At 36.3% G+C, this 27,362-nt stretch overlaps 3 protein-coding genes and 2 non-coding genes across 7 annotated transcripts; 3 read left to right on the top strand and 2 right to left on the bottom strand.

Moving 5' to 3' along the window:
- Positions 1-1,154: 1,154 nt before the first annotated feature.
- Positions 1,155-6,605, top strand: LOC147533874 (protein NLP5-like). 2 transcript variants are annotated; one of them, XM_086650248.1, is made up of 5 exons: positions 1,155-1,891; positions 2,229-3,365; positions 3,550-3,597; positions 3,687-4,680; positions 4,984-6,605. In XM_086650248.1, exons 2-5 carry the CDS (start codon positions 2,457-2,459, stop codon positions 5,865-5,867), a joined length of 2,835 nt encoding a protein of 944 aa, XP_086506374.1. In that variant the 5' UTR covers positions 1,155-1,891; positions 2,229-2,456; the 3' UTR covers positions 5,868-6,605. The 2 variants fall into 2 exon arrangements, with proteins under 2 accessions (XP_086506374.1, XP_086506375.1); XM_086650249.1 differs by having other exon boundaries at positions 1,170-1,891; positions 2,276-3,365.
- A 5,053-nt stretch (positions 6,606-11,658) lies between these two features.
- TRNAG-GCC (transfer RNA glycine (anticodon GCC)) lies at positions 11,659-11,729 on the top strand. The gene has a single exon. It is a non-coding gene; the product is annotated as a tRNA-Gly (tRNA).
- An 85-nt stretch (positions 11,730-11,814) lies between these two features.
- Positions 11,815-11,885, top strand: TRNAG-GCC (transfer RNA glycine (anticodon GCC)). The gene has a single exon. It is a non-coding gene; the product is annotated as a tRNA-Gly (tRNA).
- A 397-nt stretch (positions 11,886-12,282) lies between these two features.
- On the bottom strand, positions 12,283-17,018 carry GAUT3 (galacturonosyltransferase 3). Its single transcript, XM_086650251.1, has 9 exons — positions 16,335-17,018; positions 15,736-15,788; positions 15,367-15,427; positions 14,875-14,934; positions 14,669-14,806; positions 14,430-14,579; positions 14,014-14,348; positions 12,837-13,782; positions 12,283-12,705 (listed from the first exon to the last, which is right to left on the bottom strand). Exons 1-9 carry the CDS (start codon positions 16,437-16,439, stop codon positions 12,427-12,429), a joined length of 2,127 nt encoding a protein of 708 aa, XP_086506377.1. The 5' UTR covers positions 16,440-17,018; the 3' UTR covers positions 12,283-12,426.
- Positions 17,019-17,400: 382 nt separating this feature from the next.
- Positions 17,401-24,118, bottom strand: LOC147533878 (putative serine/threonine-protein kinase PIX13). Of its 2 annotated transcripts, none has more exons than XR_015228150.1 (7): positions 20,939-21,302; positions 20,334-20,665; positions 19,382-19,517; positions 19,029-19,171; positions 18,805-18,928; positions 17,567-18,208; positions 17,401-17,500 (listed from the first exon to the last, which is right to left on the bottom strand). XR_015228150.1 is itself a non-coding variant. In XM_086650252.1 (7 exons), the coding sequence occupies exons 2-7, from the start codon at positions 21,003-21,005 to the stop codon at positions 17,736-17,738; spliced, it is 1,275 nt and encodes a 424-aa protein (XP_086506378.1). In that variant the 5' UTR covers positions 21,006-21,388; positions 22,127-24,118; the 3' UTR covers positions 17,401-17,735. The 2 variants fall into 2 exon arrangements, 1 of the variants encoding a protein (XP_086506378.1); XM_086650252.1 differs by adding an exon at positions 22,127-24,118 and having other exon boundaries at positions 17,401-18,208; positions 20,939-21,388.
- Positions 24,119-27,362: the final 3,244 nt, after the last annotated feature.

A 27,362-nucleotide genomic window follows, 5' to 3' on the forward strand; every position in this document is an offset into this window, starting at 1 on the left:
CTTCTTCTCCATTTTTTCTCTCTTTCCAAACTTCCGGTGAATGGAGGCCTTAGCCAGAGGTCTGGTAAGCTCGCAAGAATCTGGCGAACTAGTCCTGCAGCGAGGGCTCCCCTTCGTCCGAGTTTCGGAGAGAGAGAAGGGAAGCAGAAGAAATAAATAATTTAGAGAAAAAGGGCAGAAGAAGAGAGAAAGAAGAATGTTTTTAACTTTGTCGGAGAAGATGACGAGGAGGCGAGAGAGATAGAGACGATGGGATTTAATTTGTTTTCTAAATTCTTTTTTGAATTAATTTTTTTTGGGTCTCCAAAGGTATTTTTAAAAAGAGTTGATTTTTCTTTTTTGTCCTTGAAGTCTAAAACGATTAGTTGGTCACAACTCGGAGGTCAAAACGAAATTAATCAACTTTAATTTAATGAGTACTCCAATTGACTTAGAGAACAACTTAAGTTTCACTCCGAAAAAAGTAGCATGTTCACATTTTACCTCTTAAACTTCATCTTTTTTATCAGACCTTACCACCACTATTTTCTTTCTCTCTCGTCATCAGCAGGAAACCCTTGTAGAATTAAAAAAAGACCCGTTTCGATTTCTTATGAGCGACAATGGGAACATATTAACTTTTGAGAGTAAAATTAAATTGTCCTCTAGATCAGTTAGGGTCGGTTTAGAATGACTGAAACTACAAGTCTGGGTGTCTCCCAGCCAGCGGAAGGTGGATGTCATGTGGACCCTGCCCGTATCTTGCACATATATTCTATAAATGGAGCACATACGTCCATCCACAATTGTGGTCTTCCTTTGTGCGGGTGATGAAGTGGTGAAACCCTGAGGACCGACGAGGTTCCTAAAATTGGAAAACAAGCCAAGTATAGGAGTACATGTCAGCAATAACTTACTTCAGACTGACCTTCAGGGTCCCACATAACAAAAAACTAGGAGTAGTATATTATGATCAAACTATTAATGACCGTTGGATGGAGAGACTTTGACTCTCTTGATACCAAATGATAATGACATAATAAAAAAGAGAGTTGTTCGTAAAACATGTAGGTCCTCTGGACCAAATATTTATTTGCATACGTAATCAATTACACGTGTACGTATCTTATTAGCTGGCGCCGATTTATTCGTAAGGCAGAAAGCAATAATAAACCCCCCCGCTATTAAATACCACCAACCTTATAGTTGCTGAAGAGAGAAGAAGATTACTCTCTCTCTCTCTCTCTCTCTCTCTCTCTCTCTCTCTTATATCTATCTATCTATCTATCTATCTATCTATCTAGTGGTACCCTTTCATTCTCTGTCTAGATCTCCTCAGGGAGGGGCGGTTTATTGTTAAGTTACTGTTGTAGATTGAAAGTGGGGTGATTGTGGTATAGTGGTATGGTGATAGAAAGACAAAAAAGCTTAACTCTCAAACAAACAGTGTCAGTATTTAGTTGACTTTTACTTGTTTGTCTGGTTGCTTCTGCACTTCACAAACAGACAGACAAAGAGAGAAAGAGAGAAACCCACCACATACCCAATAACTGTACAAGAGGTTGTTATGTTGTTATGGGAAATTAAACAGAAAGAGGAAGAATTAAAGAGATATTGATTCTTCTCTCTCTCATTCATAATTTACTGGCTCAAATTATACATATAGAGAGAGAAAGAGAAAGAGGATAATAAGTGTGAGAAAGAAAGAAAGGAAGGAAGCTTTTCTTTTTCTTCTTCTTCTGGTGGTGTGGTGGAGTATTGTTAGTTTTATGAGATAAGGACAGGGTCTGACCAAGAGTATGTATCAGATCTTTCTTGTTTTGATGATGTTTTTTCTTCTCCAGACATTTATTTCATTCTAAATATGAACTACCCCAAATCTCCTCCTATTCATTGAAGATTCTCTCCCAAAGTAAGTGAGCTTCTCTCTCTCTCTCTTTCTCTCTCTAAGATGCTTGCTTCTGTTTTTCATCAAAGTGGGTCTTTTCATAATTTGATTTCCCTTTCATGTTCTTAAAGTTTGATTTTTTTTATTTCCTCTGTTACTTTTGTTGTTATACTTTGTTTGTTGTTTTAGATCTGAGCTTTTTTATTTACTTAGATAATACATGTTAGGGAATGGATTTCTGTATTGTGATTCATGGGAAAATATGAACAAATTAGGTACATGAATAAAAAAAACCCAAATAAAAAGATTTTAGGCTTAGGATGTTGGTTAAGCTTTTTCCCTTTTAATTTTGTGATTGCAGTTCATCTCTAAAGATTTTTGTTGACGATGTTTCTCCAACTCACTCAGATTGGACTTCTCAAGACTGGAGAAAGAAACCCATACTGGAAATTCCTCTTTTTATTCTTCATCTTCTACATTCTTCTCTGTTTTGGATCCTAGTAAGATTATCTCATCTTTCAAATTGGAGATCCAACAACAAAACTTATGGGGGTTTTCTGAAAGAAAAAAAAAAAAACCATACATAATAATGGAAGATAGCAGATTTGATACCATGTCCACTGATACCAACGTCGATTTCGATCTCATGGATGAACTCTTATCAGGAGGTTGCTGGTTAGAAACTAATCAAGAAGGATCAGATTTCTTGCAACCTACTACTAGTTCCTCAAATTCAACCTTTTTCTTCAATTCTTCTTATTTTTTGCCTACTACTACAACTTCAGATGGTTTATATCCAAACCCACTTCAAAATAACAAACAAGATAACCCAGATGGATCATCTCTTGTTCCTAGAATTCATACTTCCCTTCAACCTCAGGCTGTGACCACCTCTAACGGATCTCGTTGTCTAAATTCGGATACTGCTCCGATGGCTGAGCGTTTTGGTCAATCTGAATGTCAAAAGACTGAGGGAAGCTTCGAACTTGCCGATAAATGGTGGATTGAACCTAATAATAGTAACTCCACTGCAGTTTCTTCAGTGAAAGCTAGGTTGATTCAAGCACTCAAACTAATAAAAGATTCTATTAGAAGTGGAGATGTTCTTATTCAGATATGGATTCCTGTTAAGAGAGGAGGCAAGCAATTTCTTATTACTACTGACCAACCATTCACGAGCAGTCAGAGGCTTGAGTGTTACAGAAATGCCTCTATGAGGTACCAGTTCCCAGCGGAAGAGGGTTCAAACGAGTCAGTTGGTTTACCCGGACGTGTTTTCTTGGGGAAGGTTCCTGAGTGGACTCCTGATGTTAGATTCTTCAGCAGCGAAGAGTACCCACGAATTGATCATGCTCAAAGATACGACGTCCGTGGAACTCTCGCTCTCCCGATCTTTGAACGGTGTAGCAGATCGTGCTTGGGTGTTGTGGAGGTTGTGATGACCACACAAAAGGTCAATTATCGTCCTGAGCTAGAAAATGTTTGCAGGGCTCTAGAGGTTCGTCTCTGATACTTTCCGACTTTTTTCTTTCATAAAGAATGTTATGTTAGTAGAGGGTAGTGAACTCTGGAAGTAACTTTATGATTCAGAAAAATAGATGGATGGAAAAATAGTTGTTTATCGAGAAGTTGTATTAGATTCGCTTCTCTTTACTTGTTTTGACAAGCTAGTATCCTTGCAGGCTGTTAATTTAAGAGGTTCTGAAGTTGCAAGTCCTTCTTTCGGAAAGGTAAACAAATTGTGAACCTACTGAATCGAATTTACCCTAATTCCAGAGTTTCTTCTTAAAATAATGGGTAGGATCGTTTTATTTATCAGGTACCCAACGTCTCCTACCAAGCTGTTCTTCCTGAGATTCATGAGGTTTTAAGAGCTGTCTGTGAAACCCATAGATTGCCGTTAGCTCAGACATGGGTACCATGCATACTACAAGGCAAGGAAGGATGCCGACACTCAGACGAGAATTATGCTCGTTGTGTTTCAACTGTTGATTCTGCTTGCTGTGTTACTGATCCACGAATTTTGGGTTTTCATGAGGCTTGCTCCGAGCACCACCTGTTTAGAGGCCAAGGTGTTGCTGGAAGAGCATTTACTACAAATCAACCATGTTTCTCCAGTGACATTACCAGTTTCAGCAAGAAGGACTATCCTTTGTCTCACTATGCAAGGATGTTTGGTTTACGGGCTGCAGTTGCAATCCGCCTACGTAGTTTATATACTGGAACGTCTGACTATGTTCTTGAGTTATTCTTACCTGTGGAGTGCTGTGATTCCGAAGAACAGAAGATGATGCTCAGTTCCTTGTCCAATATTATACAAAGGGTTTGCCAAAGCTTACGAGTTGTCACAGATAAGGAACTACAGGAAGATACTATCTTGACTAACATTGAACTTGCCGAAATTTCAAATCAGGGACCAAATAGAGAACAAATGCCGAAGATGGTCTCGAATCCTTCAAAAGGATCTTCTGAGGAAGAGACATCTTGGATCACTCAATTAATGGAGGTTCAACGTAAGGGTAAAAGTTTCCAGAAAGAAGAGCCAAAAACCGAAGGTTTCAAAGTAACAACTCAGTGGAATAGCCCTGAGTTGGTATTACAGAAGGGTCAACCATTTGGGCAGAATTACCACAAATCTGGTCCCAAAGACAACACTGATAGCGGCGGGGATTCTTCTTTTGGTGATCGTAGGATATTAAGTGCGAGTAAAACAGGAGAAAAGAGGCGGACGAAGATGGAGAAAACTATCAGCTTGCAAGTTCTTCGTCAGTACTTCGCTGGGAGCCTTAAGGATGCAGCCAAGAGTATTGGTGGTAAGTCAAAGTGTTTGTCGTTTTCTCTCTTATCTACCGATGTAACACATGGATTTGGTAGAACCTAAGCGAAGTTCCTAAAGAGAAACTCAAATTACATAAGACTAAATGCATTAGTTGGACAATTTGGTTAGCTAAATAATGACGATTTAGTATTTGAACTTACTCATTGAAGTAAATATGAATAATAATCTGCCTCTTATCACTATTTCCATTTCAGTAGTCAAACATTAATTGTGTATTTTCATATGATTGAAAATGCCTTATAGTTGTGTGACTTACATGGGTTTATGACTATTCCAGTATGCCCGACTACTCTGAAGAGGATATGCAGGCAACATGGGATAACTCGGTGGCCTTCGAGAAAGATCAAGAAAGTAGGACACTCTCTAAGGAAACTCCAAGTTGTCATTGACTCCGTTCAAGGCGCTGAAGGTGCTTTCCAGATTGGATCTATCTATGCAAATTTCCCCGAGTTAACATCTCCAAATCTATCTGGAAATAGCCGATTTTCCAAATCACAGGCAAATGATCAGTCGAACCTGACAAACGTACAACCAGAAGGGGTCTCAAGTCCTCATGGTGCTGCATCAAAATCATCTTCCTCTTCAGGCAGCCAGAGCTCCAACAATTCAAGCCTCTCTTGTTCGAGTGAGAATCAACAAATTCCTGCAACTACCAATCTTGCAAGTGAAGATGCTTTAATGGCAGAAAATACTGGTAGCATTCAAAAGAGAACATGTAGTGTCGCGGAATTGCACTCCACAGATCAAGAGAATTCGGGTTTTCTGGCTAGATCCCAAAGTCATAGATGTGTCACCGAGCATCCTAGTCCCAACGACAGCTTTCCTCCCTTGCCTAGTAATAATCGTGTATGTCGTGATAGAAGTTCTCTTAGAGTAAAAGTTACCTATGGGGAAGAGAAAGTCAGATTCAGTTTGCAACTCAGTTGGGGGTTCAGTGATCTGCAAGAAGAGATAGCGAAACGTTTTTACATAGATGATATGAGCAGAATGGATCTCAAGTACTTAGACGATGATTCCGAGTGGGTTCTATTAACGTGTGATGCTGATCTGGAGGAGTGTATGGACATATATAAATCATCTCAAACCGAGACTATTAAACTCACTGTCAACCAAGCTTCTCACCCGAACCTTGGGAGCTCCTTGGGTAGCACTGCTCCATAATTTATTCCAACTGTATCATGCTTCTAACTCATTTAGTATGTTGGCATTGTTTCTCAATAAAAAAAAGTGCAGAGAGAAGCGATGAAAACCCATGAAGCATCGAAGATAAGTATGAAAGGAAAGGTTGAAGCTATACAGAGACCGTGAATTGCCTGAAAAATTGGTATCAGTCGATAGAACACGGAAGGGGAATAAGTATGAGCAGAAGCTGGTGAATCTGTGGCGAAAAGGATATAAGACATACAGGATGTTGTGAGGATTGGTATACATTCATCTAAGCAGGTTCGTGTTTGTTTTGTTTTCTTTTAGTGGTCAGTACAACAATCTTACTTTCGTAGTTCTTGAAGCCCAGAGGACGTGGATATAAACACTAACACCACCATGTCCTGAAACAAACTTGGGAGTCTTGAGCCGGCGAATAAACTTGTTGTTTTAGGCTAATTTGTATTGTTGGATTATTTCTTTTTCCCTTTATGGTAGAGAAAATGAGACATCTGAATATTGGGATATGATTTTTAATCGTATTGAGGCGCAAGATATTTTATAAACTGCCTCATGTACCTCGCCCAACACCTTATTCGGTTGTAAAATCAAACGATGGAGCTGAATTTGGAAATGCTCTTGTGGGTTTGATTAAGAAATCATCATCTCTTTATTTTCAGTATGTATAAAACTATGTAACTATGGTGATTGGAGAGGATACTAAAGTTCATGTTATCTGAATTTCTCTTTCTTTCAGTTTTTCTTGTTCACTAACCAACTCCTTGAAATCAGCTTACTTCATTCATGAATTCGTGATCATTTCTTTGTATCGTTGAATTTGAAGTTGTGACTTGATATATTTAGCAATGGAGTCAAATCAATCAATTTGCTTGCTTTAAATCCTTATAGCTGCTGTTAAAATGGACTAATTGGTGTAGAATTTGTAGTTTAAGAATCTTATATCAGAATTAAACTACCAAAGAGGACGATCCCATAATACTAGTTAGTAAATGGAGGACTCTTTGGCGATGAAGATTGAATTTGCATTTTACATGAAAATGAGGTTCTCTCCAAAATGAGAGTAGAAACTTAGGTGAGGCAGAGAGATTGAGATTCCTCCCCAGGGAAAAAGAATTTTTTATTCAAAAACCCAAAAAATGAGTTCAAATACAAAACCAGACCCACTATCTATTAATATTTCACAAAAAACCCATTTTTTAAAAATAAATAAAGATCAACCCCAAATACGGATCTCAATGTGCATTTTCTCATCTCTAGGCATCCCAAATTTTCTCTAATACCTCAAATACCCTTCCATATATATCAAACACATTTCCTTCACTTTATTTTCTCTCTCTACCATGAGGAGACCAAAATTTTTATTAACTAGACAATTTCCTTCAGTTTATTCCCCTTCACTTTATTTTCTCTTTCTTCCCTTATTTCTCTCTCCACCATAACTGGATTTAGGAGACCAAATCCGAAAGTTGATTCGTCGTAAATTAGGACTACAAATATGATTTCATCTTCATCTTGTTTAAAGTATCATCTCCATCATTTTCAACATTTCATCTTCCTAAATGTAAGTATTTCCAGTCTCCATCTTGTTTTGTCTTCATCTTCTTTAGATCTTCATCTTTTTTCTTGATCTTTATCTTTCATCTTCATTTTTTATTTCATCTTTCTATCTTCATCTTTTGTTGCAACAAATGTATAGTGCATCATCCATCCTTTTCTATTTTTCTCTTTTCAATCTATCTTCTTCAAATTTCTATATTATTCATTTTTTTTTTTTGCATTCAAAATCATTTTTCAAAGTATCTTTAAACTTTCTACAAACTATCTACATCTTTAATTTTTTGTCTAATTTTTTTCAACATAGAGAAAAAGATCCACATATTTTTTTTCTAAGAAAACAAATGTACACTTTTAAATCTATTTTTCAGTTTCTCTCTCTAAAAATTACGTTTTTAGCACATGTTGATTTTTAACAGACAAATTGACTTTTGTTTTAAGCATTTTAAAATATGTCGCCAATACGTTGTTATTACAGTGAGCAAACTCAAAAATATTTACTTATTTTTATAGATGTTACGACAAAAACTCAGATTTTGTGCCTTACAGAGATTGATATGTGTTTTAAGCATTTTAAATTTGTTGTAGAAACCATTTTGATGGAACGAGCAAACTCGAAAGTGTTGTTAGTACGTTGTTGATACAACGAACAAACTCAAATTTTTATTTATTTATTTATAAATGTTACCAACAAAACCCAGATTTTGTGCTTACTTACAAAAATTATAGGTGTTTTAAGCATTTTAAATTTATTGTAAAAACGATGTTTATGCAATGAGTAAAATCACTCTTATCAGAGCATTTTGTTACATGTTTTCATCAAAATTACCATGAAACGAGTATATTCTCAACGTTACCATAAAATGTTTCTATCCGAACACTTAGGTGTGTGTATGTTTTATAAGTTTTGAACATACTTTATATGTTCTAAAAGTTTTGTGACATTTTGTTGCAACAAAATTCTTTCGTACTTCTTTGTTGCAACAATATTGGTCTTGACATGCATATTGGTCTTAACATGCATAAATATGTTTAGTAAATTTTTCATACTTCCCTGTGCATATTATGATTTGTTCTCGAAACAATTTTCTTGTTTGTTACTGATATTCTTTTTTGGTACTGATTTTTAACCAGCAATAGTGAAAGCTTTTTGGAGGCTCTTAGGCTATATTTTCGGAGTTTTGGGGTCCCGTGTTTACTCACACTGGAAAAATATTTTCGAGTGGAGCGAAAGCCTTCTGAGATACTCTTGGAAGATATTAAGTCGACATTCAATTTAATCTAGTCTCGACATTTATTTTTTGTTTGGAGACATTGTACTTTTTGTAAGTGGCACAAAACTTTTGGCATTAATAGTTGAATTTATGTTGTTTACTCAACTCATATATGGTTTCAACACTATCAAAGTTGTACAAATCATTAAATGAGATGATACGAGGAATCCATCAAAGTTGTACAAAACATTAAATGTTTACAACAACTCACTTGGAAAATTAGACTGTAACATTTCTTAAAATGTTCACAAAGAACATAATTTACTAAAACCAATGCAACCGAATATGCTTCAATGTTGTGAAAAGTTATCAACATTAAGAACCACCATGATTTACTAAAACATTTTTTAAATGTGTTTACAACAAATGTAAAAAGATAATACCAACCAAAAAAATGTATGTAACCAGGTTAGTCTAGAACATTTACAAAAAAGTTCACAACAACTCACTTGCAAAACTAGACTATAACATTTCTTAAAATGTTCACAATAAAACATAATTTACTGAAACCAATGCAAAATATGTAAACGAATATGCCTCGACGATGTGAACAATTTTCAACATTAAGACCCACCATGAAATACTAAAACATTTTTTAATATGTTCACAACAAATGTAAAAAGACCAATACCAACCCAAGAAAGCATCCAACCACGTTAGTATAAAACATATTATGTTTTGTAACTGACAAAACGCTTTTGGTAATAACACTACTATTTATGTTGTTTGCTCATCTATTTTTTGTTATCAAGAGTCTCAAATTAGGGCTAACACACTAAATTAAATGGTTCGAGCAAATAAGTTTAGGTTTTTGTCACTATAGAAGTTGTCTAGAACATTAAATAAGATGTTATGCGTAAATATGTGTAGAAGTTGTACATAACATTCCACAAATTTATATTTCATCTGAAAGTTATTTTCAAAATACATGTTCATCATATACAACCCATATTGAATCAATTTCGACAAATATTTAATTGTTCTAAGCAAATTATATTTTATTCTCTTGTGTCAGTTTGTGGTTAACCAAATAAACCCTTTCTCAGAACAATTTCATATTTGCTGAAAAAACCATCCAACATCTTTTTACATTGTGCATACAACAATGTAATCTTAACAAAATAACTATAACATAATTACTTTTGTTCACGAAAAACTCACAACTTCCACAAACTACCTAGCCAACCTCCATTGAATCACATTATCTTCCAGGACCTCAATCTCCTTATCATGGGACTTTCTTTTGCCCTTGTTCACAGCAGAAGTACCCTGGCGCAGAACATCTAACAATATGTCAGAACCACAATTATATTTTTCCTCGACAGTGTAATAGTTTTACAAAATAAATATTATATACTGAAAGCAATGCGAAATATGCAACCCAAAATTGACTTTTGTCAGAAAACACGTAAAATTCTAAACAAATAAAAAAAATATTCAGAATAAATAAAAATGACCGCGTACATTTTTAAATATGCAAACAAAATATGATATGTGTTGAAAAAAATTATTCCACCAAACAACTCATCATGCAAGGATGTAACATTATTTTAAATGTTTTCAACAAAAATAAATTTATTCAGACCAATCATAAATATGCAAACAATTAAGACTCAGTGTTGTGAAAAATTAACAATCTTAAGTCAACCATTTCATTCTGAAACATATGAAAATGTTCACAATCCATCGAAATTTTACGACAACCATTCAAAATATGCAAACATACTTTTATCAGTGCTTAAAAATGCTTTCCACTTTAAACTCATCATGCAAAACTAGACTACAACATGTTATAAAATGTTCAAAATAGTTCATAATCTAGTGAAAACAACAAAAGGTATGCAACCTAATAAACATAGATGCTGTGAAAAGTTTCTATAATTATGAAATACTATTTTTTTTTTACAAATGTTCAAAACAAATATAAAAGAACTATTACTAACGAAATACTAAGACATTTTTACAAATGTTCAAAACCAATCATGAAATACTAAAATATTTTTTACAATTTTTTTACAAATACTACTTACTGAAAAATTAACAACCATAAGTTCAACCATTAATTTAATTCTAGAGCATATCGAAAAATGTTCGCAACACATCGAAACATACTATAATCGAACATATCAAGCATATCTAGAACATATCGAAAAATGTCCAATATAACTATGGACAATCAAAGGCTCAATAAAAAAACAAGCATATAAACATCGAAATTGAAGATCAGGACATGTTTATATCCATCTCCAGCTTTCAAACATTCAAGAAACAAATATCTCAAATTAGAAACCAAATATGTGTAAAATATCAAACATATCATCAAAACCAAGGTTTCCCCCCAACAAAACACTAAATTTCTTTAACAAATTCACCTTTAAACGAAAAACCCTAATTGGTATCATTTTACCTAAATTTCTCAAGAGCCACCACGTTTAGTGTTTTTCCGGTGATAATTTTCTTTGAACCAAAACTCCTTTAAAGATGTCGTTTTACCTTTAGATTTTGTTTTAACACCCTTAACTGAAGCTATAAAATATTTGGAGATGGAGATGAAAAGTTGAGAAATCTAGAGAGAGAAATTGAAGATGATGTAGAGAGAAGAAGAGATGGTTTCCAGATAAGAAAGAAAGTGAATGAAGAAAGAGAAAGTTTTGGGTTATTTAACACCATGTCTGACTTGAGGGGAGTGGACCGGTTTGGACGGTAATCTTAACTGGGATAGGTTGGACTGTTTTTGTTTAAGGAGGGTTATTAGTGTATTTTCTCAAAGTGGGTTTTTTTTCAATTAATTTTTAAGATTGGGCCCATTTCCTATTTCCAACCCAATTTTGGGCTTTATAATTACCGGCCCAGGGAAAAACTACTGATCACCTGTTTTATGACCTCAACAATATACTTTATGACCTCAACAATATACTTTATTGCTTTTGATGTAAAAATGTCCCATTCAATAATATCAAGCACCAGTGGTCTAGTGGTAGAATAGTACCCTGCCACGGTACAGACCCGGGTTCGATTCCCGGCTGGTGCATTCTCAACCTTTTTTTATAGGTGACTAACCTCAACAATATACTTTATTGCTTTTGATGTAAAAATGTCCCATTCAATAATATCAAGCACCAGTGGTCTAGTGGTAGAATAGTACCCTGCCACGGTACAGACCCGGGTTCGATTCCCGGCTGGTGCATTCTCAACCTTTTTTTATAGGTGACTAACTACTGAGTCGGAATCCGATAGATCAGTTTGTTTTCACCTCCCTCAATTTTCATTTTCTAAAAAAACCTCTCTCCCCCTCCTCAACTTCTACTTACCTGGCTTCCTAATTGATGGCCTCTCTATCCTCAACTTTCATTATCTTCCTCTATGTACACTATTTTTCTTTCTTCCCCTTTGGATCTCATTTTGGTTCTCTCTCTGCTTACAAGAAATGTCTCAACTACTACCCACCATATATAATAGTATAAAGAACAAAACAATTTGTGCTTAGTGGGATTTGGGACTATTTGATTCCGCAGATACCATGTAAAGCAATCCATCTCATCGAACAAGATACACATTTCGGGACAGGAACTAAGCAGCAACAATTTTCAGTCTAAAATCTAATCACAATTTCATTTCTTTTTAGTGAGAACTAATTGATTGAGTTGGGTATTACAGATAAGGACAAAGCAAAATGGGTATGGCATTACAGAAAATTTGCCATCTTGTATGGGGAAATCTAATCTCTATCAGTCGAAGTTGATATTGCACCTTTGAAGGTATGGATTATCAAACATTACATATCTGGACCAGTATGATTTGTACTTGGTCACTGCCAGATCCAACCACGGCTTGTAGTTCCCATTGTAGTGGACGACTGCTGCATTCTCTATCTCTGTTTGGTTAAGCGCTGGATCGTAACCAAGCCCTAAAACATGCCAGCTTCTATCTAATGGGTGTGTCAGGTTGTAGAATGTGATCAATCCTGGTGGCAGTGACCCAAGCTTCCAAAGCGTTCGATCTTCATTCTGCCACAACGAAAATACATTAAAAGGCTTAGATATGAATCAAGATGATTGAATAGGACTAACGTTTCAACCAAGATATTAGCTTAGACAGAAACAGGAAAGGAGAGAGTGAGGTGATTGATTTTCCATACCATGTCCTGCCAGCGGTGATATATTCCAGTAATGTCCCGTTTCTTCCACTCCTTCAAATCAAACATGTTCATTCCGAATGCCCACCCACAAGCATTTGGATCAAAATTCTGAGATATCTTCGGATTAGAGAAGTTGAGATACTTATCAAACCGATGGAAACTCTCTTTACACGTTTCAACTGCACCATTCACCATCCCTTGCATATTGACAGACCAGAGAGGTGTCAAATCCTTTTGAACAACAATGTCATCGTCCAGAAATAGTATCTTATCTAGTTTCGGATACACTTCAGGAAGGTAAAACCTCAGATGGTTCAGCATAGACAAGTACTTGGGGTTCCTGTATTTAAGATTATCGGATCCATCTGATAAGGAAGACGGATGATTCGCTTTGAAATAATATTCTTTTATTCGTGCAGATTCAAGTTGGCGAAGAACAGAACAGTAAGAAGAATTTAACCACTTGAATTCATCAATGTTCTCCACTTGGATAGCTGCACCTGAAGGAGAGCTGACGAGGAACCACATCTTCATAGCTGCGTAATTCAGTTTGTCTGTGACTATATGGAATACATGCTTCTCAGGCTCTTTTGCATGTAATACGGTAGAATTAACAACCACAGACGTGGCGAGTACATTATCAGAAAATATAGCATAATGATACAGAGACGAGTCCTCGAGCTTATCTTTGTCTGTGATTTCTCTGCTTCCATGGCCCTGTGAGAAATAGTCTGTTGCAAGCTGTAGAGGGAGGCAATGCAGTGGTTTGGGAACAGTTTTTGCGGCTAACTGGATCAAGAATGCGCTTTTCTTCTTTAATGTATTTATGCTTTCTTCTGTTGACTGAAGCATGGCACGCAACTTCCTTGCCATTACACCAGAGTCATAAAACTGGTCCTTTGTCGTTGATAGAATATGACCCATAGCTTTTGCTCGATCAAGTGCACTGCAAGAGATTCAATTATAGGAAGGAAGATTATAAAATGCGAAAACAAGTGAATAGAGATATAAAATGCATAAAACGAAGTCTTGTTCCTAAAATGATTTTACTAAGAAAATCATTCTTCGCCGCAGAATAATTTATTTAACATAAACATTTTTTATTCTCATATCCAGTAATGGGAGTTATGAAAAACAACTTAACGGTAGTTGGATTCCCACCGTGCCTTAGTAATACCTTGGATGCAGCTCTGCATCTGAAGTAGCTTCTCCAATGACACGTTGATTATCTTTGATGTGTTTCAGAAGAGAATCATAGACATGAAGTTCATTCTTGGACTTAGCAATACTTGCATATGCCTTCGCCATTATGATCTGATCCCGCATAAGTTTCAGACTGGAATCAGAGTTTGGGTTTTCGTAATCCCTCCTCCATATACTGTACTTTCCCCTGACAGTGGTGTTAAACTGTTTTGATCGTTCTATTGCTGCTGCTTGCATCAGATTTTCAGCTTCTTGATCATATTGTATTAGCTCTGCAGCTCGACGCTCCTTTCTTTCTTGACGTAGTTCCTGCAAAACTATTATTGTCATAAACACAAACAATTCATAAACTGGATCTGGAAAATAGATTTAAAAGAACATTCATTTTACCCGACGCTTAAACTTCACAGGATTGATTGGAGCGTCTTCATATTGGCTCTCTCCAAGCGTAGTAGACCCACGCTCACCGGTTGAAAGTCTAAAACTGTCATCTGTTCCCTTTGTCCCTTGTAGAGATAAATCCTCTTCCTCGAAGTCAGACTGTTAAACATTGATTGGCTAGAGTTAAAAAAAAATATAAGTGGAAATTACTTCGTCATCTCAAACTGACATATGAATTAAAAGAGAACCTGTCTACTGCTTATTTTCTTTGAGTTGTCATCGTCTGGGTTTTGCCAGACCCACGAAGCAGATAGATCCTTAGAATTGACAGTATTAATCCGAACAGCACCAGTAGTATCAGTGTATGTTGCAGTTATTTTGATGTCCTGCAAAAGATTAATGAATAAATTATTCATGGAACTTTTAGCGCGCTTAAGAAATGTGCGTTAATTACCTCTTCCCTTAGTAGGTTGTGAAAGTTTCCTTCAGAACCGACTTGTTTGTAATCTCGCTCCTGCACAAATATGGGCCAGATGAGTGTAGTGCACAAGAAATTTAAACAACCACTAACACTAATTTGGAAGTGACACATTCTATCCTCTATTTTAAGCTAAACTTCACTTAGACCCAGTGTCTTTGTTTCTTGGAAGGTGAACAAGCATACAGTAAATGCTGATTCATAGCTTCATGCTACCTAAGCAACCCGCGAATCTTTGCAGGACAGAGCAAAAGTGCCTGTCATCACACCCTGAATTTGGCCTCAACGGGAAGGAATTGATAAACTAAATAACAATTCTAGTTGTTCAAATGAGTAGTGAAACAACTTTGAGGGCATTTATACTCGATCTAGTTCCAGGATATGCACATTATATACATATGGGTAATAAAGTTGATATCTACAACTGTATTTATATAGTTCAAGTTAAAATATGTATGAGTTAGAAACCTTTGCGCCATTGCAGTGCTTACAATCATACAGAGGTCGAGATCCTTTGAGATTTCTCTGACTGAAAGAATCAAAATATACAAAAACGAGGGTCAGGTGAAGGTGTTACGTCTAGAATGGAGGAACTGAGGAAATAATAGTAATAATTATTACTACAATAAATTTAAAATAAGAAAGAAAAAATATGCTTGATCAATCTATTAAGTATGTAAAATGAACGTAATGTTCATCAAAGAAAAGCGATACTGAGATGATGCATGTTTAGAAACCTAGCACTGAGTAATCACGAACTTTGTTCCTCGTGTATATTCTAATAATGAAGGACCTAATATAGTAAATACCAAAGAAGTAAGTGGGAGGTGACCTTACATCATAGAAATATCTGATACATCTCCTTTTACGAAAGTGACAGGGAATATCACCTGCATTAGCAAATTGTGAGATATAATACAATACTAACTAAAAATACTTTAAGGAGTGACGAAAAACAAAAGCACATCCTTGCTGAAAAGATTATAATTGAATGCATTTTATCCAAATAAGTTAGGGATTCTAGGAACTAGAACTCAGAACTTTCACTCTAAGGTTTTAAATGATAGAGGCATATAGCTGAGATCCAATATGAGTGGATTAGAAGTGCGATAACGGAAAATAGAAATCATTTGAACGAATGACCTAGAAATCTAGCATTTGGACTTGAACTGAATAGCAAGAGTGTAGTAACTGGACCGTTGCCAGATTAGGAGTGACGATTTCTCCTAGCTCTGATAAAAATGGAAATCGGTGGCAACTTAAAATGGAAGTACTCAAAGAATTAGTGGCATCAAACAATTTGATCAGTTCTGAAACCCTAACTTTCATAATAAGATCAGAAAATAATTTCACAGTCATGACAAATTGAGTCTGAAATTTTGAGAATCATATAAAGAATTAAAGATTGATTACTGAAGTATGATTCGATTTCATACCTGTAAGAAGAAAACAGATAGTAACAAAAGAAGAGAGGTCGAAGAAACTGTTCTTGATCGTGCTCCCATGGCAATCGCCGATCGATCTATCCGATTAACCTTCATCTCGAGAGTAGAGAGAGAAAGGGGCGGGAAGAAGAAGAAGAAGGAGAGATGAGAAATTCGTCTGTTATATGATCAGCTGGAACTAAAATACATCAGATTCAGATTGAGAGGGTTTCATTCATTCTTTTCTTCCTTCAAATTTGTCCTTTTTTCTTTTTCTTGTTTTTGGGTGTGTTCCTCGATAGATTCTTGCTCATGTGGTGCTAACATGCGCGAGGCAGTTTAGATCTCAACTAAAATGCGCCTTTATTCTGCCGGTGCCGAGGGAAGGCGCGCGGGAGATTACTGATTGACACAGAGTTCCGTAACAAATACAATATATTAGATCATGGTTGTTGGAGATTAAGTTTGGGTTAGAAATTTTTCAAAAACTATATATTTGTGGTAGAAATGCAATCCCCCTCCTAGAAAGAGTGTGATGCTCTTCTAAAGAAATTAAGCACCCCAAATATTAAATTGTTTTAATATAGTGAGGTTTAAATGTATTAGAACTAACATTATCACACTAGCACTTTTGTAGGTTGGTGCACATCATCTCCAGTTCACAAAGCCCAAATACTAAAATCAGACAACGTCACTAGCAACCAGAAACCTGATATGCATTGTCCTACAACGATATTTTGACCCCCACTTAGCATTTATTAAGTACAATTTTGTTCTCTCTCTTTTGGTTGTTTCATTGAAATTCAACACGTATTGCATTAGACTAATTTTAGAATATAATTGCAAGGACCCATTTACTCACTTTTTTTACTAATAAAATTCATTTAACCTTTGACAAAAAAAAGTAGAATTCATTTAACATGTTACAATTATATAATGAAACCCCTAAAATAAAAGATATAACACATCTATTGGGGAAATAGATGAAATAAAGCAATTAAAAGTGCCCCTTCTGCTAGGGAAGAGTTGATATACATCTAACAAGAAAGGAAAAGAAGTACAATTACAACAACATTACTTACAAGATCAAGAATGTACACTTAATTATATTGGTTCGAGTTGATACATATTAAAACAATTATTATTAACGCATTATACATTGTAGTTGTATCAGTAGTCTAGTATCGCCTCAAGAAACACACAAATTACTTGTACAAAAAATAACACATTAAGATAGTTGACACTATTGTTACAGGTACTTTTTGCACGCAAATTACTATCAAAATTAGCATCGCCTAAATGATCTTTCCACACAAAACAATTTTAATTTCAAGAGAGAGTACAACAGAGAAGATAATCAGGATACAGATGGATGTTTAGAGAGAGAGAGAGAGAGAGCTCAATCTGTCATTATCAGCGATGAATTGAACTCTTAGGAGAGGGTGGATACTCACGTTGACCAGCCGCAGAGCCACCATGGGCAGAATGAAGAGGTGTCCGTTGGTTACGGTTGTGGCCACTATGGCTGCTAGAGGAATGAGTAGAACTTGTTGTTCGGGTGGTCTCCTTGGGAATAAACTTGATGGCTTGGATCTGTTCTAAAGACTCAACAACTTCTTCCATGGATGGTCTGCTCTTCGGTTCTGGGGCTAGGCACTTGACTGTCAACTGAGCTGCCCGAAGTGCCCCTTTGGAAGGATACTGTCCTTCTAATCGTTGGTCCATTACCCGTATCAGTTTCCTTCGATCTAGTAGAGATGGCTTTAACCAGTCCACCAAATTATGTTGCCCATTTGGACGGTTTGTGTCCAGTGCCCGTAAACCTGTCAGCATTTCTAGCAACACAACTCCAAATCCGTATACATCACTCTTCACATACAGATGACCTGTCCAAATGTGCAGTTATATTACATACTTGTACCGTTTATTAAGAAACACAAACAAATAAAACAAGAAGCTAAAAAACATGAAAAAAGGGTCAGCGAAAGCAAGATTTTGACTTATGCATGTAAGAAACAGGCGTTTAATTCTCCACATACAAGTCCGAGTCATCTATAACTAGAGTATGTGCGTAGAAGAAAAGTTCTTAGAAAAGAAGAGTAGAAGACGAAACTTTTCCATGTCATTTGAGTTTTATTTGACTCGGACAATTACGAGCATTTGCAGGTATTTTCAGGAAGGTTTAACCTTTGACTTAGAAGGGCAACCATAACGACTCTGAACTGAGTTACAAATGAAGACATCACTAGGATCAATTTCTTGTCTGAAAGCCACCCCTTAGTTACGGTAAATCCGAACAAGCCCGTGATATAACACGGATTCAAGTAATCAACTTAAAACATTCAATAACAATTATGGCAGAACTCAATCTCTGTACAAGCTTATTTACACTATACATATATAATACACGAAATTGGTGATTACCTGTTAGCCCTCTAATTAGTACTAGGTAGATGAGAAAATGTTTTGGAGATATAATTACCTGTAGTAACATATTCAGGAGCTGCATAACCGTATGTGCCCATGACACGTGTTGTCACATGTGAGTCGCCGCCTAGTGGACCATTTTTTGCCAGACCAAAATCTGATAATTTTGCATTGAAGTGCTACAATAGGGGCGAAGGAAAAAAAATCGTCAGATATAAGGAATTGAATTACTAATTTATACTATTCTTTAGTAGCAGTATCAACTCAATATATATTTACCCCGTCCAGGAGGATATTTGAAGCTTTGAAGTCGCGATAAATGATTTTCTTGTCAGATGAGTGCAAGAAAGCCAGACCTCGAGCAGCACCTATTGCTATTTTGAGTCTTACGCTCCACGGAAGTGGTTGCGTAGCTGATGATCCTATAAAAAGGAAACAGTGTTCTCATTAAATGATAGCCAGAAAAGATTTGTCAAATATACGTAAGATATGTTTCTTTCAAGTGTGCATTTCGTCATTTCATATTTTAATATTTTTCGAAGTAATGTTATGTTCCCATCATTCTTACCACTGTTAATACAAGTATCTTACTACTATTACTAGTCTACCTTCATATTTGTTTTTATACTTACTTCGGAAAAGGTGATTTTCCAAGCTTCCTCTAGGCATGAATTCGTAAACAAGTAAGAGCTCTTTATCTTCCCAGCAGTACCCTAACAGTTTCACCAAGTTGGGATGAGAAAGTCGTCCTAAGAAATTCACCTCAGTCTGCACCAAACACGGCAATAAACAAGATGCATAAGTTAGAATGCCTAAGCCAAATATCACTAGAGCAACAAAACTTGTATATACTTGTCATTAGAGCTAGCTTTCTAAACTGAGAAACTAATTCTTTTGAGTGATCTGATACGGCGGCTACTAAATGTTCTTTCAAACCCCATAATATCCATGGTGTTCATATGAGGGTCGATTTCCCCAGTGTTATCTACCATTGACCTAAAATGAGAACAATCCTGAATATTGAACTCGGAATAATCTGTCACATTTCGTCTATTCCCATTTCTAGAGATGTCCCAACACTACCCAAAATCATTCCTAGTTTGAAATATACTAACAAAAAATGGTCGGTTATGTATGAGTATGACGAGGATGAATTCAACCTATCCGAGTATTGACTAACTCACCATGAATGATCCAAAATTAGAGAGAGGAATTATTTATACGACAGTTAGGTAAGAATGCCCATATCACCAACCACAACGACTAATTAAATATCATATCTTGGTATACAAGACTAAAAATAAATTTCCCTATAAGGCTATCAAATTATGTTAACAAACAAACAAACATTAAGAGCATTAATATCGAAAAACACAAAATGGTAGAGGATGATACTTTTCGAAGCGATCCGTAAATTACTTGGAAGAACTTGCTTGATGCAAATAGGAACCAAAATTATATATCTTGATGATACTTAAGCAAATCAAATAACTCGTATTAAAAAAAACCAGAGAAAACACATAATCAAGAGAGAGAGAGAAGAATACAGAAACCACAATTGAGATAAAGTTCAATGAAAGTAACCTGCCATTCTTCGAATCCTTGCAAGCTCTCTGAATTTAATTTCTTAACAGCAACAATTTTACCACTACCAATCTTTGAAGGAGCATAAGTTTTTTCATCAAGCCAGCCCTTAAAAACTCTCCCAAAACCTCCTTCACCAAGAACAGTATCAGGTCTGAAATTTTTGGTAGCAGTCTTTAGTTCTGCAAAAGTGAACTCTTTTAGGTTTGGGGTAGGTAAGATTTTTCCATCTGGGTATACCTCTTCAAGACTTTCACTTGCCGAAAGTGATCGATTCTTCCCACCCGAACTCCCTGAAAACCCTTTTTCGTTACTGTTGTTCTTCGAAGTCCCTGGTCAATTTCAACAAAAATTAATGGGATTTGTGTGAATTGCTTAAACAAGAAATCCCAATTAAGATAGAGAAAGTCAGAAGATAACCCCTTTTGTAATTATGGATTTTGACATACAAAATTGGTATTTGAACCAAAAAAATTGCTTTTTTCCAAAATTGAATAGATAAAGGTATCAACTTTAGAGTTTGATTCGAGTCAAAAACAAGAATAATAACAGAGAATTTATTGCTACTGAAAGAGGAAAAGTATGTAAATGATTTGTAAATATACCTGGGGTTGAGATTCCAGTGGTGCTTGGACTTCGATTACTAACAGGAGATCCCATACAATTTCCCATATCCAAAACCTTTTAATTTTTGACGCAGTTGTATATACTGATTTTCTTATAAGAAATCACAAACATGGTTTTCTTCCTTTTTCTCTGTTCTGAATTGCTTAGCTTCTAGAGAGATGACTTCAGGGTTTAGCGAGAGAGAGAGAGAGAGAGAGAGAGAGAGAGAGAGAGCAGTAACAAAGTTCAGAATTTGTAGATTTTTAGCCGTCTCTTGTAAACTTCCTTTTTCTCCTTTGGCTCTTTTTACAAGTTCTTACTTTTTCTTCCAAAAAAAAATGTTTCTACAAAACTATATAAGTAGTACATACTATACCAAAATTGTAACTGGTTTGGCTACTTTTGCCATAGATCCCACATTTTCACAACAACCCTCTTGGGCAAATATTCTAGGTATAAAATATTTGGGATATTTAGTAAACGCCCCCCACTTATTTAGCAATATTAGGACTTCACCCCTAAAAACATTATCATTCAGGCGTTAATCCCCATTGCCCCTTTTTCCGTCAAAATCTCGTTATTTAGTGGGCGTGCGAGTCACGTGCTTGTCATCGGACCAAAATACCCCCGCCCTAACTTTTAGTATATGACCCCCATTTATTTAGCTATATTAGGACTACACCCCCAACCAAAATAGTTTGGTTAGTTGTTGAAGGACAACCTGAAAATCAAATTTTTGTGAGAAACAATTATAAAACAGAGACTTTTGAAACCAATTACACCATTTTTGGGTACAATTACTACCAGTTGTTCTTCCATTCTTTTTCGGGTTCCGTTTGGTGGATGTTATAACTTGAACTTGACGCATACAAGTAATTTTAGGGTACAACTACCTCGGACTGGTAAAGACACGATCCACCCTACCATCGGAAGGTATTAGCTCGGGATAAACTATTCGAATGGACAAGGTATTTTGGTCGGGGGTGTAATCCTAATATAGCTAAATAAATGGGGGTCATATACTAAATTAGGACAGGGGTATTTTGGTCCGATAACAAGCACGTGACTCGCACGCCCACTACATAACGAGATTTTGACGGAAAAAGAAGCAATGGGGGTTAACGCCTTAACGATATTGTTTTTAGGGGTGAAGTCCTAATATTGCTAAATAAGTGGGGGGCATTTACTAAATATCCCAAAATATTTTGAAGACTACCTTGAGATTATGTGATTTGTGTGTGAGAATTTATTGAGATTTAAAACAAGCTAAAAATCTAAATGATTTGTTCCTGCAAGATATGAATGTGTTACAAATTATATCAGGTCCGTACACATAACACCACTGTCTCATTAAATAAAAAGTTTTTTTCGACATCACTACACTACATTTGTACAAAGTCTAAGTATAATGGTGTTCCAACAACTAGTAGTTCAGTCGGTAGTGCATCTACTCCACAATAGGAATGTCCCAATTTCGACCACACAAAAGTGCATTATTGAACTTGAATATAAATAAAGTAGTTAGACGGACTTTAGGGCAATAATTTCTGTAAGGTTTAAATTCAACAATTATCGAACTTATCACATCGTATTGATATATCGATGCTTTTGTAACTACTATTGTAGTCAATATCCAAATAAAAATACTATGGTGTCTAAGATCCCGACACATGACCTCTAGGTATTTGATATCGAAAAAACAACTATTTGACGACAAACTCATACAACAGTACCTTTACACTTATAAAGTATTCAACAAGAATTATAAGAGTATGTGAGCTTTTGTTATCCAATCTTATCCATGCAAAGATTTTTGTAGCATATACTTCCTTGATTACTTAACATACTCATGCTTTTGAAATTAGAGTGAATTAACAATTTTTACATCTGGTTATTTTCCATGATATGCACATCTACATAAAGTATAACAAGGGTTGATGGTGTGGCTTCTGTCATTTTCCGACTTGGTCAAAGAGTTGCCAAAAGTCTTGGGTAAAGAAAACGTAAGTTTGTCAAAAGTCAGTCAAGGCTTTGAACAAAAACCATGTTATAAAAATATTGGGGGGCCATGGAGTGGACTTTCGTTTTATGGTAGAATGATATGTTACTTATTTTAAGGCAAAATCTATTGGCCTAAATTAGATGACGAACTTCAACCACTCGTTGTTGATAGTATGTGAATTCACATTAACTACCCATTTTGTTGATGTAAAACGATATGAACCATTATATTGATTTCAATTTTTTACGGGTCACGTCCGACTAAATGTAGCTTCGATTTATATGTCACCACAGATCACAACCACAAGAAATAAGTTCGAAATGAAATTCTAAAGTTAAATTTCAGTAATTATTTATCTATTACAACAGCTGGTCAGAATGGAGTAAAAAAAGTCTTAAATCAAAGAAAAACATGCACGTAACGTATTCTACTCGCAAAAGTCGTGTATAGAGCAAGAAGAATAGAGATGGTCGCCTTCTTATTTCCCTTCCTAAAATCTAGTAAGAGAGTCAAAGTCAAAGTATTTAATTAGACTAGTAGTCTATAAAAAAAAAATTCTTGTTGAGAAAGTAGTCTATAATTTAATAGTGTGAAATATCTCCATGTTCAATTAGTTAGCATTGGAATGTGAAGGGTGGGTTTTGCTTAGGTTGAAACGGTGAGGAACCGGACCATTTGTGATTTGTCCTACCGACCCGACCACACTCCTTTTCAGTTATATACATCATGCTGTCTTTGTGGACTTAAGAATCTGCAAATCAGTTTACCTTGGTTTTCTGCTTCCGGAGTCCTGACGACCTCTTTCTTTCTTCCTAGGAGGGTCTGTAAGCGCCCCAAAAAATTTTAGCATAGGCCCGCACTTCTCTTAGCACTTTCCATGGACGTCCTACTGAACAGTTTGATGCCAGCAGACAGGGCAACCCCAAGGCACTAGGACTGGCCCTAATCTAGGCTGTTCAAACTTCAAACACAGTTCGAATTTGGCCAATCGGACTGCCATATCCAAGGGGCCCTAATAGAGAAGGCGGGCCTATGACAAGTTATGGGTGCGCCTATAGATCCTTCCTATATTTGTAAGGTACAAATCAAGAAATCTATTATTCTTTATATAGTAGATTACAGTGCTACTTTTGTCTGAGTTTTATGCCCCATCATGGTTAAAGTGATGATCGGCCGGCTCAGAAAGCCGGCCCAAGTTGATTTGAGGCTCAAAGCCAATTTAAAAATGAGGGCCCCTTTTAGGTACAAAAGGAAAAGTAAAATACAAAACTTTATCTTACTTGAAGTCGTTTGTCGATCGTCTGTCCATCACCACCGAAATTGAGTCCCAACCAACTGAGCTATAGGTTGTTTTTTATTGAAAATCTAGTTGTAATTTTATCTATTTGCGTCAGACAAACCTATTAAACTTATAAGTAAGAGGCCCTCAAGGCCTCATGTATGTCGAGGCCCAAAGCAGCCGCTTTGGCTGCTTAGGGCCTGGGCCGCCCCTGCCGGCTCATTGTCAAATCCAGACATGTCTCGACCATTTAACATTTTCCTACTGATTAGGAAATGGGAAGTTTATGTTTTCCAATTGTAAAGCACATTTGTTTAAGTTTGAACCATTCTTACCTCCTTTATGATCGTAGAAGTTCTCTACTCTTTGTCTTCCACTTTATATCGGTAGTCAATAGTCATGATGAAATCCAAGAAACTGGAAGTAACTTCGAGAACCAGCCTAAACTACTAATGTTTCTTCCCCTCCATCCATGGACAAACAAGTTTAGTTACCATGTTTTGTCATAGACATTGAATTAAATGTCGGGCTAATGTAAATCAACCCAGGAAGAATGCTGGTATTTGCGGATAAAAGATTCATGAACCAAAATAAGTAGGAGATGCTATATGATCAATTCTCACGACATGAGGGCAAAATGTGGTTTCTTTTGTGATGACCAAGAGAAAGAGTTTACTTACCCATGAAACTAGATTCTTCTCTTCTCACACCCATGTGAAATCAATTGCTTTGTACGCATTGTCCGAATGGAGACGAGTTTAGCGACTCCAGTCTCCAAGATAGGATAGCTCGGGATGGAAGTCATTGTCCAACAATGCATTTGTCAATCTTGGGCATTAATCAGATCATACTACTGACCCAAAGCAGCACCTATGGCAATTTTTATCAACTTGGTGAAGTTGAGTGGCTCTTGGCCACTACGAGCCTTAAAAATGGAAGGCAACTATGTATGTTTGTTTACTTACAAGGAATTCGTGCAAGTTGCCAACAAACTGACGGCTTCATGTGTGAGAATCCTTCACAGGGAACAACACAATGAACAATAGAAGTATAATAACTAACTCTCGATACTGTAAGAATAGTCCCACATTGAGAACGGATCTTAGTCTTCTAGAATTGGTAAGAGCAGTGATTTGTATCACTGGTTAATTTATATGGGCGCGTCTATAGGCGCCTCTTCAAAATGCTGTAGGGGCCTCCCGGGAGGGATTGACTATAGTCAATTTCGTGGTCAACCCCGACACCTATAGGCGCCTCTCTTGACATCTATTTGGAGGCGCCTACAGAAATTTAAAGAGGCGCCTCCTTCTTCTTCCGAAATTACAGTAATGAAGTGATTACTTGAACAAGCAATTGAGATTGCATATTGAATTGAGCAGCAGCAGCTGCTGCTTGCCCAGGCAAGATTGGAAGATGACCAGTAACTTGCCCAGTTTGCCCAATCAAAGCTGATCGAGATAAACCCCCATTACCCATCTGCTGTTGTTGTTGTTGTTGTTGCTGCTGTTGAAGATTGTTAGCTCCAAAGTTCATTTGTGAGTAAATGCCTGCTTGTTGTAACATAGTACCAGTAGGCATACCGTACGTCTGTTGTTGTTGCATTTGATTCATCCTTGAAATTGATGATCGTTGTAATGTCTGTGGGATTTACAAATTCCTTTGGGAAATCAAACTCTGTTGTTGTTGTTGATGCTGCTGCTGCAATTGTTGTTGTTGTTGTTGAAGTTGAGATTGCTGAAATTGGGATTGATTTTGTTGTAATCCAACTAAGGTGGAGTTAGGGTCAATTTGTTGTTGAGATTGAATTAAAGGGGATTGAATTGAAGCAGAAGCAGAAATTGAAGAAGGAGTTTGAGGGAGAGGAGGAAGTTGAGGAGAAGAGATTTGTTGTTGTTGTTGTTGAGGAAGAAGATGATGATGATGATCCATGGAAGAAGGAGAAGGAGAGATGTTATTAGAAGAAGAAAGTGGAGGAGGTGAAGGAGAAGGAAGATGAGAATTAGGGTTTTGAGAGCGTGATAGAATTGATGAAGAAGAATCAATAGAATTTGTTGTCGTTGTTGATTGAATTGGTATTGGAATTTGTTTTTTACTAAAAAAAACTGCTGCCTATGATGCCCTAATAATGGTCAAGGAGAGGGGGGCACTTAGAGGCGCCTAAAACAACAAACATGTCCGTATGGGATGCGCCTATAGAGGGAGGCCCCTACAGCATTTTGAGGAGGCGCCTATAGACGCGCCCAATTTATATTGAGGTGCTTCAGATATTGATGACAAATGAAATTCCGTGCAAGAAAAAAAAACATTAAAAAAAGCCACCATTTCTGAAGAAAAAGGAAACCAGTGCCAACCATGTACCTCTTACCATTTATTCGACCACTAATTGACCTAGCCCTTAATTAGTTTAAAACTTGATAGGTAGAAATTCATTTAGACTCAAGAACTGAATCATCACTCATCCACCATGCTAATCTTTAAAAGCAAACCCATTGGATCTGAATCTTCTGATTCAATTGAATCATAAAAAAATATTAAAATAATCTTAAATCTAATTAAGTGCATCACTTATAAGAGATCATACTTAACAAACTAATGATCATTTAAGATACTTCTTACACTTGAAAATACCAACTTAGGTGGACTAAACCTACTTAAATTATAGGCAATTCATCCGGGACAAAACACCACACCCAAAGAGTGATAAGATCAAGCAAGAAATAGTAGTACTATCATTATTTCTCACTTGCAAATCATGTGTTATGATTCATGATAAGTTTCTATCACGAAAAGGAAAAACAGATTAATGAGAAGGTACTCATTCTTTACTTAATTTATCCCACACACAAAGGTGAGCGCCTTTTATTCTTGGTCTTTGAAAAGTCAAACACTATAAATATTTTGGGTAATATGGGTCAATTTGACATAGGCCCAACTATTTAATAGTATTAGGTGTTTGCCCATGTTTTCTTGAATGTCAGGTATACACCCCTATTTTTTTGTTGTTTTCGTTAAACCTTTGTTAAGTTGGTTGTGATGTCACATTGATGATATTGCCCTCTTTATCTCAAGCAGAGTTCAAAAAAATGGGGCCCTATAATGTATAGAGGGATTGGGCTGGACGTCCAAAAGGAGGCCCAAAATG

Source organism: Eschscholzia californica, unplaced genomic scaffold (assembly GCF_041429995.1).
Source record: "Eschscholzia californica isolate CP2 unplaced genomic scaffold, dmEscCali1.0.p SCAF_6, whole genome shotgun sequence".
In the NCBI taxonomy this organism is placed as follows: Eukaryota; Viridiplantae; Streptophyta; class Magnoliopsida; order Ranunculales; family Papaveraceae; genus Eschscholzia; species Eschscholzia californica.

Coding starts and splice junctions, on each gene's coding strand:
- LOC147533874 (XM_086650248.1), top strand. CDS start 2,457: ATGGAAGATAGCAGATTTGATACCATGTCCACTGATACCAACGTCGAT. Junction 3,598..3,686: donor CAAGTCCTTCTTTCGGAAAG/GTAAACAAATTG, acceptor TTTATTTATCAG/GTACCCAACGTCTCCTACCA. Junction 4,681..4,983: donor TGCAGCCAAGAGTATTGGTG/GTAAGTCAAAGT, acceptor TGACTATTCCAG/TATGCCCGACTACTCTGAAG.
- GAUT3 (XM_086650251.1), bottom strand. CDS start 16,439: ATGAAGGTTAATCGGATAGATCGATCGGCGATTGCCATGGGAGCACGA. Junction 14,935..15,366: donor AGCACTGCAATGGCGCAAAG/GTTTCTAACTCA, acceptor ATATTTGTGCAG/GAGCGAGATTACAAACAAGT. Junction 13,783..14,013: donor GATGCAGAGCTGCATCCAAG/GTATTACTAAGG, acceptor AATCTCTTGCAG/TGCACTTGATCGAGCAAAAG.
- LOC147533878 (XM_086650252.1), bottom strand. CDS start 21,005: ATGGGAAATTGTATGGGATCTCCTGTTAGTAATCGAAGTCCAAGCACC. Junction 18,929..19,028: donor CAAATATCCTCCTGGACGGG/GTAAATATATAT, acceptor CCCCTATTGTAG/CACTTCAATGCAAAATTATC. Junction 18,209..18,804: donor TCCTGAATATGTTACTACAG/GTAATTATATCT, acceptor ACATTTGGACAG/GTCATCTGTATGTGAAGAGT.